We start from the raw sequence: 14,437 nt of genomic DNA, 5'->3' as shown, positions 1-14,437 counted from the left end.
TCCACTCTCCCAGACCAATATCCAACCCATTTTGGACCTCCAGAAGACAGGTTTGATCTTCAAAAATAGTAACAGTAGCTGAAAGTCTCAGGAAGATGCTCTTTTTTACTATAAATTATATTCCCTTAAAATTCTACTATGAAATGTCAATTACAAATCCCTGTTGTGTATTCAGATGCAAGTATTACTGTGAGAGTTTGCACATTCAGCTATTATTAGACATTAAGACCTTAAAACAGGAGTTTTTCTTAGCAAGAACAATTAACAAAACTAGGACTTTGATGTAAAAACTTGTCTGTTTGTGTGTGTGTTTGTGTGTGTGTGTGTGTGTCTGTGTGTGTGTGTGTGTGTGTGATTAAGTACATGCTTAGAAGATTAGGTAGGAAGAGAATAGCCCAGGACAACTGCTTCTTTAGTGGCTAGAAGTCTAGGGATAGAGAAAAAAACATTGAATGTTCAGGTAGGGCACTGAAAAGGAAGTGAAGGTCATCCAAAATAAACCACAGAGACATTTCAGTTTATCTTTATATGACCTCTGGCTTGAAACTAGTTACACTAACAAACAAACATAGATTAAAAGAAACAAACAAACAAACAAAATCAACAAGATAAAAGCTTTGCGGTTCTGTTTTCTACACAGACCTGGAGAGTATCCCACCCTTCAGAGCCTTTTTAATGGCTTCTTTGACATCCTTATTCCTAAAACTGTAGATAAGGGGGTTAAGCATGGGAATCACTGTGGTATAAAATACAGAGGCCACTTTCTCCTGGATTGTGCCACTGGTAGATGATGGTTTAAAATACATAAAGATGATGGAACCATAAAATACCCCGACAGCTGCAAGATGGGAGCTGCAGGTACTGAAGGCTTTAGACCTGCCTTCAGCTGAGCGGATATGCAAGATGCTGGAAAGGATGAAGGCATAAGAGATGAAGATGGCTAGAGCACATGCAAATACATTGACTCCAACCAAGATCATCACCAAAAGCTCCTTGGTGTAGTCCCTTGAGCAGGAGATACTCAGAAGAGGAAGAATGTCACAGAAGTAATGGTGTATGACATTAGTTCCACAGAAGGAGCGACTAGATATGTAGCTGGTGTGAACCAAACCCCCTATAGCCCCGACTAGATACACGCTAGAGACCAGCATAAAACAGACTCTATGGGACATTGTGACATTGTAGAGCAAGGGGTTACAGATGGCCACATAACGATCATACGCCATGGCTGTGAGCATGTAGGAGTCATCAATACCGAAGAAGCAGAAGAAAAAGAGCTGGGTCATGCACTCAGGAAAAAGAGTGAAATTCTTCTCTGACACGAAGTTTACTAACATTTTAGGGAGTATGACAGAGGAGTAACACAGATCTATGAAGGACAAGTTACTGAGGAAATAGTACATGGGGGTATGAAGCTGGGAACTGGTCCTGATTAAAAAGACCAGGCCCAAGTTTCCCACCATGGAGATGATATAGATCAATAGGAAAAGGAGGAAGAGGAGGAGCTGGAGCTCTGGCTGCTCTGTTAACCCTTCAAGTATAAACACAGTTATTGAACAATGATTTCCAGTATTCATTCTTCTCCTACTTGTGATAGATTGAGTGGTTTGGGGAAGAGATTCTCCTTAGACAAACATTGTCGTCTGACAGCATTTAGTGATCCAGGATCTGGTGAAGGGCATAATTTCCAATTGATGTAGAATTTCAGGAGTCTGAAACCAAGAGAATAAAATATTCTTTTAATTGAAGTCATTGTCCAGATAATAAAAACCGGCTTCAATTTTTATTACTCCTTGTGACATTTATTACTCCTTGTGATAACCATTTTGTCTCCATAAATTAGCTTTAAATTCTCCTATAAAAGGAAAAATACCCCTTCAGTTATTAAGTCACCTTTAAAGAAACTCTATGCAGAGCTGTTACACAATTTTGTTGTTTTCTATCTGCAACATGTTTTCTCTTCTGATATTTTGGAAATTGACCTCTCCCTTAATGATGTCCCTTGAATTTCCTATTTAAGCTTGGCGTCTTGCATTTGCTCACTCAGTCCTTGACTCCAAGTTATGGGGAGCTTTGGTTTCCCTCAAGGATTTTCACATTCCCTCTGAGATACTGGTTTCAAATTTTCCTTTCCTTGCCTATACCTATGTTATACAGATATGAGAGGAATGAAACCATGCTGAATGTAATAGGATAAGGGAATCCTAGAAAGGTAAGCTATTTTCATGTGTTGAAAGAAACTGAGAAGGAAGATAACAGCAGAAGGTGCAGCCTGCATTTACTGAGCATCTATCATGTGCCAGGCATGATGTAAGGACATTATATATGTGCTGTCATTTAATATTATTAAACACCCATGAAAGAGATATTGTCTCCATTTTGCAGATGGACTGACTGACAGAGAGAGACAGAGAAGCGATTAAGTAAATGCTCTAAGTTACAAAGCTTGAAGGCATATTATTTTTATTTTAGAAAAGAGTTATGTAAATTTTCCAATGGTCACATAACCACTAAATATTAAAACCATTGTCTGTTGATTAAAAACTTCATGTGCCCTGTAAACCAACTCTTTTTGTTTTTTTTCTGAAGACATTATGGTATCTTCTGTGCAACTTAAGTTTTTGTGTTGCTCTTATTGTTATTGTTGTTAAATCATTTCCCTTAATATTTTTTCCTATTTTTAGTAAGAAAATGCTAAAGTAGCATATTATAAATTTGGATAAGCACTGAAAACATTTTATCCTCATGTTATAGTAAGATCTTATGTCCCTTCAATAACCTTAACAAAGAAAAATAAAAGGAATGATGTGCATGTGCACACTTACACATATATGTTATCATGTGTAAAAGTGACTCCCAATGCCCAATTCCTAAAGTATAAAGTTGCTAGATAAAACAACAACAAAAACAATTGGGTATGCAAGTTTTTCCTTATTAATCATTAAGAATATATGTGAAATAAAAGCATTGCCTCTTTAAAGATAGTGAGAAAAATATTCTGCATATATACTTTCAGTTGCAAAGGCTGGGATGAACCAAGACTAAGGGTACAAGGACTAGACGGGGGTCAGTGAAACATTGCAGGGAAGGACAATAAAATATAATATAATGTATCTAGGTTCCTTGGATATTATGTGAACAACCTTATTCCCTCCCATTTCCAAAACATTCCTCTGGTCAAACCAGACTTATTCCCACATTCTCTGTAATTTTGCTCATATTCTTACTTCTATCTGCCATTCTACTATCAGGTAAAAACCCACATTTTTTCAAAGCCATTTATGAGTTTCATCCTCCAGAAAAATGTCTTTTTATTCCATGTAATTTATTTTGCTTTGACTTCTTCCCTCCCACCAAAAATACTATAACTCTGTTAGAGAATATAGCATAAATTTCTCATATTATAGTTGTGCTTTAGTTGTTGCAGGTGGTAAAGAGCTGAGGATTTGAATTCAAATGGAACTGTATTCATTTTCAGGCATGGTCACCTCCTGACTCTGGGTAGGTTAAATCTCCAAGATAAACCCATTTCTTCATATATAAAACAGAGATAATAATCCCCACCATCTGTAGTTTTCACCATGGTTCATTCATTTATTCACTCACCAGCTGTCTAGTTTCACTAGCTTGAGAGTCTTCTATGTGCCCGTGATACAATATTGAATGAGACACATTCTTGCTCTTATAAAGCCTGTTTTCTAATGGGGAAGGTCATAAGCCCACAGACAAGAGATGTAGGATTTGGAGTCAAATAGGGAAAAATACTATGAAGAAAATAAAGTTGTGTAAGAGAAGAAGTTGGTAATTTAGGAGGGTAGTCAATGAGGATTCTCTAAAGAAGTCGCAGTTGAACTGAGTCCTAAATGAAGTAAAAGGGACTGACAACAGATTGTTCTGGGAAAACGGAACATCAAATACAAAGGCTCTAAGACAGACAATGCTTGACCTGTCTGATAAACAGCCAGAAACCAGAGTGGATGGAGCAGACAGCAAGGAAGAGAAGGGTAAGTGTGGAGGTTGTCGATTGAGCTAGGTATCAGATGCAGGCCTTGGTAAAAACTTTGAATTTTATTCTAGTTGTGATGGGATACTTTTGGGGAGTCTGAAGATGGCAGAATGTTATATGCTCTTGCTTATCTCTTTAAAAGGATCACTCCGTGTTCAAGATGGATTAATGCCCCCCACAAAAGTCATGTTCACATCCCAACCCGTGGTCCTGTGGGTGTGAACTCACTTGTAAATAGGACCTTTGAAGATGCTATTAGTTAAGGTGTACCCAAACTGAATGAGAGTGACCGTTTATGGAAACGCCAAGGAACCCCAAGGATCACCAGCAGCCAGCCACAGAATGCCACAATCGTTGGAGAGGCCTGCTGATTCCTCAGTGGGACTTCTTCTAGCCTCAGAACTGTGAGCCAATAAATTCCTGTTGTTTAAGCCAATCCATTGTATGGTATGTTTTAGCACCTGAGAAACTAAAACACTCAGGCTCTAGTTACCGTGTCAAGAATACTCGTTAAAGAGTTAAGAGTAGCATCAGGGAAATGAGGTAGTGGATAAGATATTCTCCATTTGAGAGATGATGGTGGCTTGGACCAGACTGGTAATGGTGGAGATGATAAGAAGTCAGCATCATCTTGGATGGGTGGTACTTGTTGAAGGGTTGGATGTGTGAGTCTGAAAAAGAGTAAGAAGAATGGGATCAAGAGTTTCCGCCTGGGACCAGGTCAGTGGTGGTGGTAGAGAAAAAGGTTTAGGGAATATTTTTCCTCTTTTCACATATTAAGTTTGAGATATCTATTAGGTGACCAAATGAATATATTGAATAAAAAACTGAATATAAGTCTGCAGTTAATGGAAGAGGTCTGACAGGACATCATTTTCTGAGTCATAAGTGCATGTATGTTACTCAAAACTGTGGAATTGGATGAGATCAGCCCAATATGATATATACAGAGAACTTACTACAGTGCCTCATACATGGCAAGTTATCAATAAATTTTTCTCTTTGTCCAATTGTTACTGTTATTACCAGAAACTGAGCTAACCAGTAAGGATTTTTAGAGTTTCTATTCCATGCTCTTTCTATTCCTTATCATCTCCTTACCTCCTTGAATTGCTCCCCATTGCTGTATGTCCAGAGTTGTAGTCCAACAGAGCATATATCATAATGAATTGGCATAGTGTAGCCCGGAAGCTGCAACTTAGCACAGACGCTGTCTGTTTGATTTCTTCTCTCTCTTCCCTCAAATTCTACCTAAATAGTGATTTCTGCACATTTTAAGTACCTCATATTTTCCTAATCTTCAAATAAAGCAACATACCCAGAGAGACATAACATTATATTTTCTTTTAGTTCTTTGCCTTTACTTTGATTCCATTCACATACTTCACATTTCTAAATAGTCATTGGCACATTTAAATAGTACCACAAATAGTGACAAAATATAATTCAGTGCTATGTTCCAAAGTGGATAAACTTCACATAAATATTTAAAACATATTCTGTGTGGACTGTGACAGTAACAAAAATGGTTTGATCCGGTACAACTCTACAGTCGATTTGTTCAAACACCACAATTGCATGGAACTTTGAATAGGAAGTGAGATATGGTAGGTTAGTATAGGCTGGAGTGAAATAGTGACACATCCTAGAGTAATTTGGGCAGATAATAAAAAATATATTTACAGCCTCCCCCTCCCCAGCCCCGAGGATCTGGGGGAAGGTGCAGATGTGTTGGACATCCTCACCTGGACTGATGTTGATGTTGTCACAAACATTGGGACTGGCGGTTTGATATGCCGAGCCCTCGATCATGGGACTTGCCCTTATGAAGCTTGTTACCGCAAAGGAGAGTCTAAACTTGCATGCAATTGTGCCTAAGAGTCTCCCCCTGAGTACCTCTTTGTTGCTCAGATGTGGCCCCCTCTCTCTCTCTAACTGAGCCATCTCGACAGGTGAACTCGCTGCCCTCCCCACTACGTGGGACCCAATTCCCAGGGTTGTAAATCTCCCTGGCAATGCAGAATATGACTCCCAGGGATGAATGTGGACCTGGAATCATGGGACTGAGAGTATCTTCTTGACCAAAAGGGGGATGCAAAATGAGACAAAATAGTTTCAGTGGCTGAGAGATTTCAAATGGAGTCGAGAGGTCACTCTGGTGGACATTCTTATGCACTATATAGATAATACCTCTTAGGTTTTAATGTATTGGAATAGCTAGAAGTAAATACCTGAAACTACCAAACTCCAACCCAGTAGTCTGGACTCCTGAAGACAATTATATAATAATGTAGATTACAAGGGGTGACAGTGTGATTGTGAAGGCCTTGTGGATCACACCCCCTTTATCTAGTGTATGGATGAGTAGAAAAATGGGGATAAAAACTAAAGGACAAATGGGGTGGGATGGGGGGATGATTTGGGTGTTCTTTTTTCACTTTTATTTTTTATTCTTGTTCTGGTTCTTTCTGATGTAAGGAAAATATTCAGAGATAGATTGTGGTGATGAACGCATAACTATGTTATCATACTGTGGACAGTGGATTGTATACCATGGATGATTGTATGGTGTGTGAATGTATTTCAATAAAACTGAATTAAAAAAAAAAAGAAACCATTGCCTAACACATCATGTTTAGGATGCTTCCTTATATTTTCTTCTAGGAGTTTTACAGTTTGGTTCTCATATGTAGGGCTTTGTTCCATTTTTAGTTCATTTCTATATATGGTATGAAGTTGGGCTCCACCTTCATTCCATTAGTCTATAATTATTTTTTGTTAATGTTGTGAGGTAAGAATGGAAGTGATTGTATTTTTTTTTTGTTGTTCTTTGCTCTTCCTCCTCCTCCTCATCCCCTCCTCCTCTCTTCTTCTCATCCTGCCACTTCTCCTTCATCTCTCTCTCCTCTTCCTCCTCCTCCTCTTTTCCCTGTTTTTATTGATATTTAGTTGGTCCAATCACCTTAATGTAGGAGCCTGTCTTTCCTTGATTGAATTTTGTTTGTTCTTTTGTCACAATTAAATGACTTGTATATGTGGGTTAACTTCTGGACTCTATAATCTGCCCTATAAATCTGCCTATTTTTTGACAATACCACACTCTCTTGATTATTGTAAAGTCATTTGAAGTCTTGAAACAAGGTAATGTGATTCTTCCAATATTATTATTTTACAGAAATGTTTTAGCTATTCTCTTTCCTTTGGCTTTTCATGCAGTTTTGAGAATACTCTTTCTACAGCACATTCTGAATGGAATTTAATATAATTGCATGGAATATGTGCATCAGTTTAAAGAGGATGGCCGTATTAACAATCATGATTCTTCCAATCCATATACATAGTTTATTGTGTCTTTTATTTGTTCTTTGATTTATTTAATTACCATTTTGCATTGTGCAGATCATGCACATATGTTATTAGATTTTTACCTAAGTTTTTCATGTTTATGGTGCTATTGTTATGGTACTGCTTTTTAAACATATAAATCCCCCCTTTTCATTACTACTGTTTAGAAATATCATTGACATTATATCCTTTACCTTTATTGTAATTATTTCTCATAAGACTTTAAAAATATTTGTTCAGAATTTCTTCATAGGCAATCACTTTATTTGTTAACAGATATAATCTTATTTCTTCTTTTAAAGTCAGTATGCTGTTTATTCCTTTTTCTTGCCTTATTGCACTATCTATGACCACTGACATAAAGCCAATATGAGTAGTGGGAGTGGAAATCCTTATTTTGATTTTGAAATTGGTGTAAATGTTTCAGTCTTTCAACTTGAAGTGTCAAATTGTCTGTAGATGTTTCTACATGCCCTTTATTAGGTGAATAACACAATGTTCAGAATTCCTACAGTATCATTCTCTAGGCCTGAAGTTTTCTTTGTAGATGTTTTTAAACTGAAAATGCAATTTCTTTAATAGATGTATGGCATTTCTGGTTGCCTATTTCTCTTTCAGTAAGCTTTGGAACTTTTTGTCTTTGTAAGTATTTATCCATTTCATTTGTTGTCAGGATTACTTGCATAAAGTTTTTCATATTATTTACTTGCTTTCCTTTAATGTGGTAGGATTAGTCAGTAGAAATGTCCTCTAAAACTGCTGATATTACTAATTTGTGTCTTTTTTTAAAAATCTGCTCAGTCTGGTTAGCAGATTATCACTTTTATTGACCTAAAAATACAGCTTTTACATTAATTGATTTTATATATTAATTTTTGTTTCCTGTTTTACTGCTTTCTGCTTTCATCTTTACTTTTTCACTTTTTTTCTTGTGTTGAGTTTAACCTGCACTTCTTTTTGCAGTTTTATAAAATGAAAGCTTAATTATATGGTTTGAGACTCTCTTCCAGTATAGGTACTTAGCAGCCATACATTTCCCTATAAGCTAAAATTAATGATATTACACTTTTTCACATGTTGTCTTTACAGTTTTGCTGACTTTAAAATAAAAAACCTACTTTATTATTATAAATATTTCAGTATTATTCTTTTATGTTAACTTCATTCATAATATAATACACATACGAACAGCTCTCTTTTAATGTTAAGGTTAATATATGCTGGAGTGAAATAGTGACACATCCTAGAGTAATTTGGGCAGATAATAAAAAATATATTTACAGCCTCCCCCTCCCCAGCCCCGAGGATCTGGGAGAAAGTGCGGATATGTTGGACATCCTCACCTGGACTGGTGTTGAGGTTGTCACAAACATTGGGACTGGCAGTTTGATGTGCTGAGCCCTCGAGCATGGGACTTGCCCTTATGAAGCTCATTACCACAAAGGAGAGTCTAAAGTTGTATGTAATGGTGCCTAAGAGTCTCCCCCTGAGTACCTCTTTGTTGCTCAGATGTGGCCCTCTCTCTCTCTAACTGAGCCATCTCGACAGGTGAACTCGCTGCCCTCCCCCCTACATGGGACCCGACTCCCAGGGGTGTAAATCTCCCTGGCAACGCAGAGTAGGACTCCCGGGGATGAATGTGGACCCGGCATCGTGGGACTGAGAGTATCTTCTTGACCAAAAGGGGGATGCAAAATGAGACGAAATAGTTTCAGTGGCTGCGAGATTCCAAATGGAGTCGAGAGGTCACTCTGGTGGACATTCTTATGCACTATATAGATAACACCTCTTAGGCTTTAATGTATTGGAATAGCTAGAAGAAAATACCTGAAACTACCAAACTCCAACCCAGCAGTCTGGACTCCTGAAGACAATTATATAATAATGTAGATTACAAGGGGTGACAGTGTGATTGTGAAGACCTTGTGGATCACACCCCCTTTATCTAGTGTATGGATGAGTGGAGGAATGGGGATAAAAACTAAAGGACCAATGGGGTGGGATGGGGGGATGATCTGGGTGTTCTTTTTTCACTTTTATTTTTTATTCTTGTTCTGGTTCTTTCTGATGTAAGGAAAATGTTCAGAGATAGATTGTGGTAATGAACGCGTAACTGTTATCATACTGTGGACAGTGGATTGTATATTATGGATGATTGTATGGTGTGTGAATGTATTTCAATAAAACTGAATTTAATAAAAATAAAAAAAAAAGGTTTGATCTTTCCTTCCTTAACAAAGCATTAGACACAAAGATTCTTCAAAATATCTTAATATGATAGAAGCTGTGGGTGATGGTGTGTCTCAGGAGTGTGGATACCTAAACAAGTGTGTTTGAGGATCAGAATGTTCAAACCTCAAAAAATAAACGTTTGATGTTTTGGATGGAAGCAGCTGATTTAATGGAAGTACTGACTAGGTTTCTCACCCTGGAACTACAACTGGAACAGAAGAGCAAGCACAAAAACTGATTAGCTGGAATGTAGGAGTCAGAGACAATATGGGAGTCCCTTTGTTTTATTTTTAAGGCTAGGTTTGGGAGCTTTTCTGAAACTGTTGTTAAAGCATAAAGTAAGGAAGGGTGTAATTTCAAATGTTCCATATAGCGGTTTATGAAGTGGAATGAGATTCAAGAGCATGAGTTTTTATTCAGAGATTGACCTCTTACTAAATCAGCACTGCTGGATAAGTAGGGTAATTTCACTGTTCTTTTTGTAAAAGAGACAGTTCTGATCTGCCTACAGCAATGTAAAACTATGTTTTATTTAAGTCTTGTGAGAATGTTTTGTAAACTTCAAAGTTTAGTAGAAATGAGAAATATTATTAATATGAATGGACTTTACATGGAGAGGAAAGCCAGAGTTAGAGGCCAGGAGCACAGATACAGAACCAGTGGAAGGAGAAATGGGCTCCACACATTGCATGCTCTGTGCCTACCTAACGTGAAACAGATACTGCATGCCTGTTCTTTCTTGTCTATTCGGTATAAAACAGTAGCTACATCAGTAACCATCTTTCAAAATTCAATTTCATCCAAAATATCTTATCAAAGGCAAGTGGAATTTTGTGACTTACCCAAATATTTTCATCGGGAAAAGTACAGCTGTTTCTATATGACTTTTTATATTTGGTCTCACATAGCACAAACACACATGCACACACACACAATTACAAGATAATTCTATCATCAAACTAACAGCCCAGCATCTTTCTGATCCTGGTAGAACGATGGAGTTGATTCTGCATAAGAATTCAAGGAATATTGATGAAGAGTAACAATTTAAGGATGAACCAAGCAAAGTAAGAAATTAATTCTACTGACCTTCAGTCCTCTATTGTTGAAGGGAAAATTTTTATTTAGGTTGCTTTGAACCAGGAGGAGATGATTATGAGCAAAAGTTCCCCTTAGGGGGTTCTTCATCCCAGTAATTTGAAACGGTAGGGAAGGAACAATTACAAAATACATGTTTGTTGGCAATATGGCCATATTCCTCTTGATCCCTAGGGTATTTAAAACAAACATCAAACATTTTCCCCTAATTGTTGGGAAAGTTAATAATGATTCCATAGTAAATAGCCAACTTTTGGCACCCTTTGAAAAATTAAATTTCTTTATCAAAATAATGAAATAATATTGAATATTTATTAGCATTTTAATTGTCTATACATTTAGGCTGAACCCACTCTACATCTCCTCACACCGGAAACTTGAAAATTTGTTTTATTTTTAACCCATCTGGAATTTTTAGAGCATTATATATGGAAAAGGAGAAGGTGGCCTTGCTTCCTTTCTATGAGTCAAAAGGTGTAAAACCTGGGCTCCAGAGCATTTTCTTTGTCATATGTCTATGGGAAGCAAATGTCCATACAGTTTTCCAATTCAGACCCAATTTCTTGCTAAACCATCATGATTTTCTGCTCATTTCTTTATCAATTTTTAGTAGCTTTGTTGAGGTATATTTGACATACAATACACAGCACATTTTCTAAAGCGTACAACTAGATGTTTTGGACATTTGTATTCACTCATGAAAACACCGCCTATATCAAGAAAATTAATATGTACACTCCCCTCCAAAATTTTTTCATGCTCCTTTGTAATCTCTACCTCTCAACCTTCTCTCACCCATCCTAAGGCAACCATGGATATGCTTTCTGCCACTGTAGACTAGTTTGCATTCTCAAAAATTTTATATTTATAGATCCATATGATATACAGGTTTTTAGTCTAATTTTTTTTACTCGGCATCTTTATTTTGAGATTCAGTCATGGTTTTCTGTGTATTGATAGTTTCTTTTTATTTTTGAGTAGTAATCCATTGTATGATATGTTGCAAATATTTATCCTCACCTGTTCAAGGACATTTATATTGTTTCCTGGTTTGGCAATTATTAATTATGAACACTCACTTACAAGACCTTGTATGAAAACATGCTTTCATTTTTCCTTCGGGTTGTATTACAGGTGTGTTACAGGTGTAGAATTAGTTTTCTTTTTGAGACACTGCCAAACTATTTTCCAAAGTGGTTGTATCATTTTTTTTCACCTTTTTAATTCAATTTTATTGAGATATACTCACAAACCGTGCAGTCATTCGCAGTGTACAATCGGTTGTTCACAGTATCGTCACGTAGTTGTGCGTTCATCACCACAATCAATTTTTGAACATTTTCATTACCACACACACAAAAGAATAAGAATAAAACTTAAAGTAAAAAAGAACACCCAAAACATCCCATACCCCTCAACCCCCCCATTATTCATTTGCTTTTTGTCCTCATTTTTCCACTCATCTGTCCATACACCTGATAAAGGGAGTGGGAGCCACAAGGTTTTCACAATCCCACAGTCACACAGTGTAAGCTATATAGTTATACAATCGTCTTCAAGAATAAAGGCTACTGGGTTGCAGTTCAAGTTAATGCATTTTTGAGACTCCTTTTTGTCAACAGAATACTTTTCCTGAGGTGGAGCATGGTGTAGTGGTTAGTTGCATAGATTCTGAAGTAAAATTGCTTGGGTTTGAAACCTTGCTCAGCCACTTATCAACTGTGTGACCTTGGGCAAGTTAGTTTAGTTAACCTTTCTGTGCCTCAGTTTTCTCGTCCATAAACTGGGGATTATAATATACCCTATCTCATAGGGTTGTTTTGGGGATAAAATGAGATAATCCACCTAAAATGCTTAGAACATTGCCTGGCACATAAGAAACCCCCTTCCCTATGTTTATTATTATTTAATATATGTAAAATTCTGTAAAATTATTCTCAGAATATAAAATGGGACTTTTTCTTGATGGATATGATATAAAGATGGATGATTTTCATGGGCAGCAAAAGCAAAAGGTGGATACATGCAAAAAAAATTAGAGGAAATTATAGAATGAGGCAAGTCTTAAATACTTTTAAAAGTATATTTAGAGGCGGGGCAAGATGGCAGACTGGTGAGCTGTATGTTTTAGTTACTCCTCCAGGAAACTAGGTAAAAAGCCAGGAACTGCGTGGACTGGACACCACAGAGCAATCTGTCTTTGGGCATACTTCATACAACACTCATGAAAACGTGGAACTGCTGAGATCAGCGAAATCTGTAACTTTTTGCGGCCAGGGGACCCGCGCCCCTCCCTGCCAGGCTCAGTCCCGGGGGAGGAGGGGCTGTCAGCTCCAGGAAGGAGAAGGGAGAATTGCAGTGGCTGCTCTTATCGGAAACTCATTCTACTGATTCAAACTCCAACCATAGATAGACCGAGACCAGACACCAGAGACTCTGAGAGCAGCCAGCCCAGCAGAGAGGAGACAGGCATAGAAAAAAAAACAACACGAAAAACTCCAAAATAAAAGCAGAGGATTTTTGGAGTTCTGGTGAACACAGAAATGGGAAGGGCGGAGATCAGGCCTTGAGGCGCATATGCAAATCCCGAAGCAAGGCTGATCTCTCTGCCCTGTGCACCTTTCCTTAATGGCCCTGGTTGCTTTGTCTATTAGCATTTCAATAACCCATTAGATCTCTGAGGAGGGCCGTTTTTTTTTTTTTGTTTTGTTTTGTTTTGTTTTGTTTTAAATCCTTTTTGCTTTTTCTAAAACAATTACTCTAAGAAGCTCAATACAGAAAGCTTCAAAGAATTGAAATTTGGGCACGTCAAGTCAAGAGCAGAACTAAGAGAGCTCTGAGACAAAAGGCAATAATCCAGTGGCTGAGAAAATTCACTAAACAACACAACTTCCCAAGAAAAGGGGGGTGTCCGCTCACAGCCACCATCCTGGTGGACAGGAAACACTCCTGCCCATCGCCAGCCCCATAGCCCAGAGCTGCCCCAGAAAACCCAGTGTGACGGAAGTGCTTCAAATAACAGGCACACACCACAAAACTGGGCGTGGACATTAGCCTTCCCTGCAACCTCAGCTGAATGTCCCAGAGCTGGGAAGGGGGAGCAGTGTGAATTAACAGAGCCCCATTCAGCCATCATTTGAGCAGACTGGGAGCCTCCCAACACAGCCCAGCAGCCCAGAACTGCCCTGGGGGGACGGCACTCACCTGTGACATAGCACAGTCATCCCTCAACAGAGGACCCGGGGTGCACAGCCTGGAAGAGGGGCCCACTTGCAAGTCTCAGGAGCCATACGCCAATACCAAAGACTTGTGGGTCAGTAGCAGAGACAAACTGTGGCAGGACTGAACTGAAGGATTAGACTATTGCAGTAGCTTTAAAACTCTAGGATCATCAGGGAGATTTGATTGTTAGGGCCACCCCCCCTCCCCGACTGCCCAGAAACACGCCCCACATACAGGGCAGGCAACACCAACTACACACGCAAGCTTGGTACACCAATTGGGCCCCACAAGACTCACTCCCCCACTCACCAAAAACGCTAAGCAGGGGAGATCTGGCTTGTGGAGAACAGGTGGCTCGTGGACGCCACCTGCTGGTTAGTTAGAGAAAGTGTACTCCACGAAGCTGTAGATCTGATAAATTAGAGATAAGGACTTCAACTGGTCTACAAACCCTAAAAGAACCCTATCAAGTTCAGCAAATGCCACGAGGCCAAAAACAACAGAAAATTATAAAGCATATGAAAAAACCAGACG

At 38.3% G+C, this 14,437-nt stretch overlaps 1 protein-coding gene across 1 annotated transcript; it reads right to left on the bottom strand.

The window, feature by feature from the left end:
* Positions 1 to 632: 632 nt before the first annotated feature.
* On the bottom strand, positions 633 to 1,580 carry LOC119537336 (olfactory receptor 8D1-like). Its single transcript, XM_037839836.1, has one exon. The coding sequence runs from the start codon at positions 1,575 to 1,577 to the stop codon at positions 633 to 635; it is 945 nt and encodes a 314-aa protein (XP_037695764.1). The 5' UTR covers positions 1,578 to 1,580.
* Positions 1,581 to 14,437: the final 12,857 nt, after the last annotated feature.

This window comes from Choloepus didactylus, chromosome 6, assembly GCF_015220235.1.
Source record: "Choloepus didactylus isolate mChoDid1 chromosome 6, mChoDid1.pri, whole genome shotgun sequence".
NCBI lineage: Eukaryota > Metazoa > Chordata > Mammalia > Pilosa > Megalonychidae > Choloepus > Choloepus didactylus.
The sequence above is the reverse complement of the archived record's forward strand: the minus strand, read 5'-3'. Positions and strand labels throughout refer to the sequence as shown.

Coding starts and splice junctions, on each gene's coding strand:
- LOC119537336 (XM_037839836.1), bottom strand. CDS start 1,577: ATGAATACTGGAAATCATTGTTCAATAACTGTGTTTATACTTGAAGGG.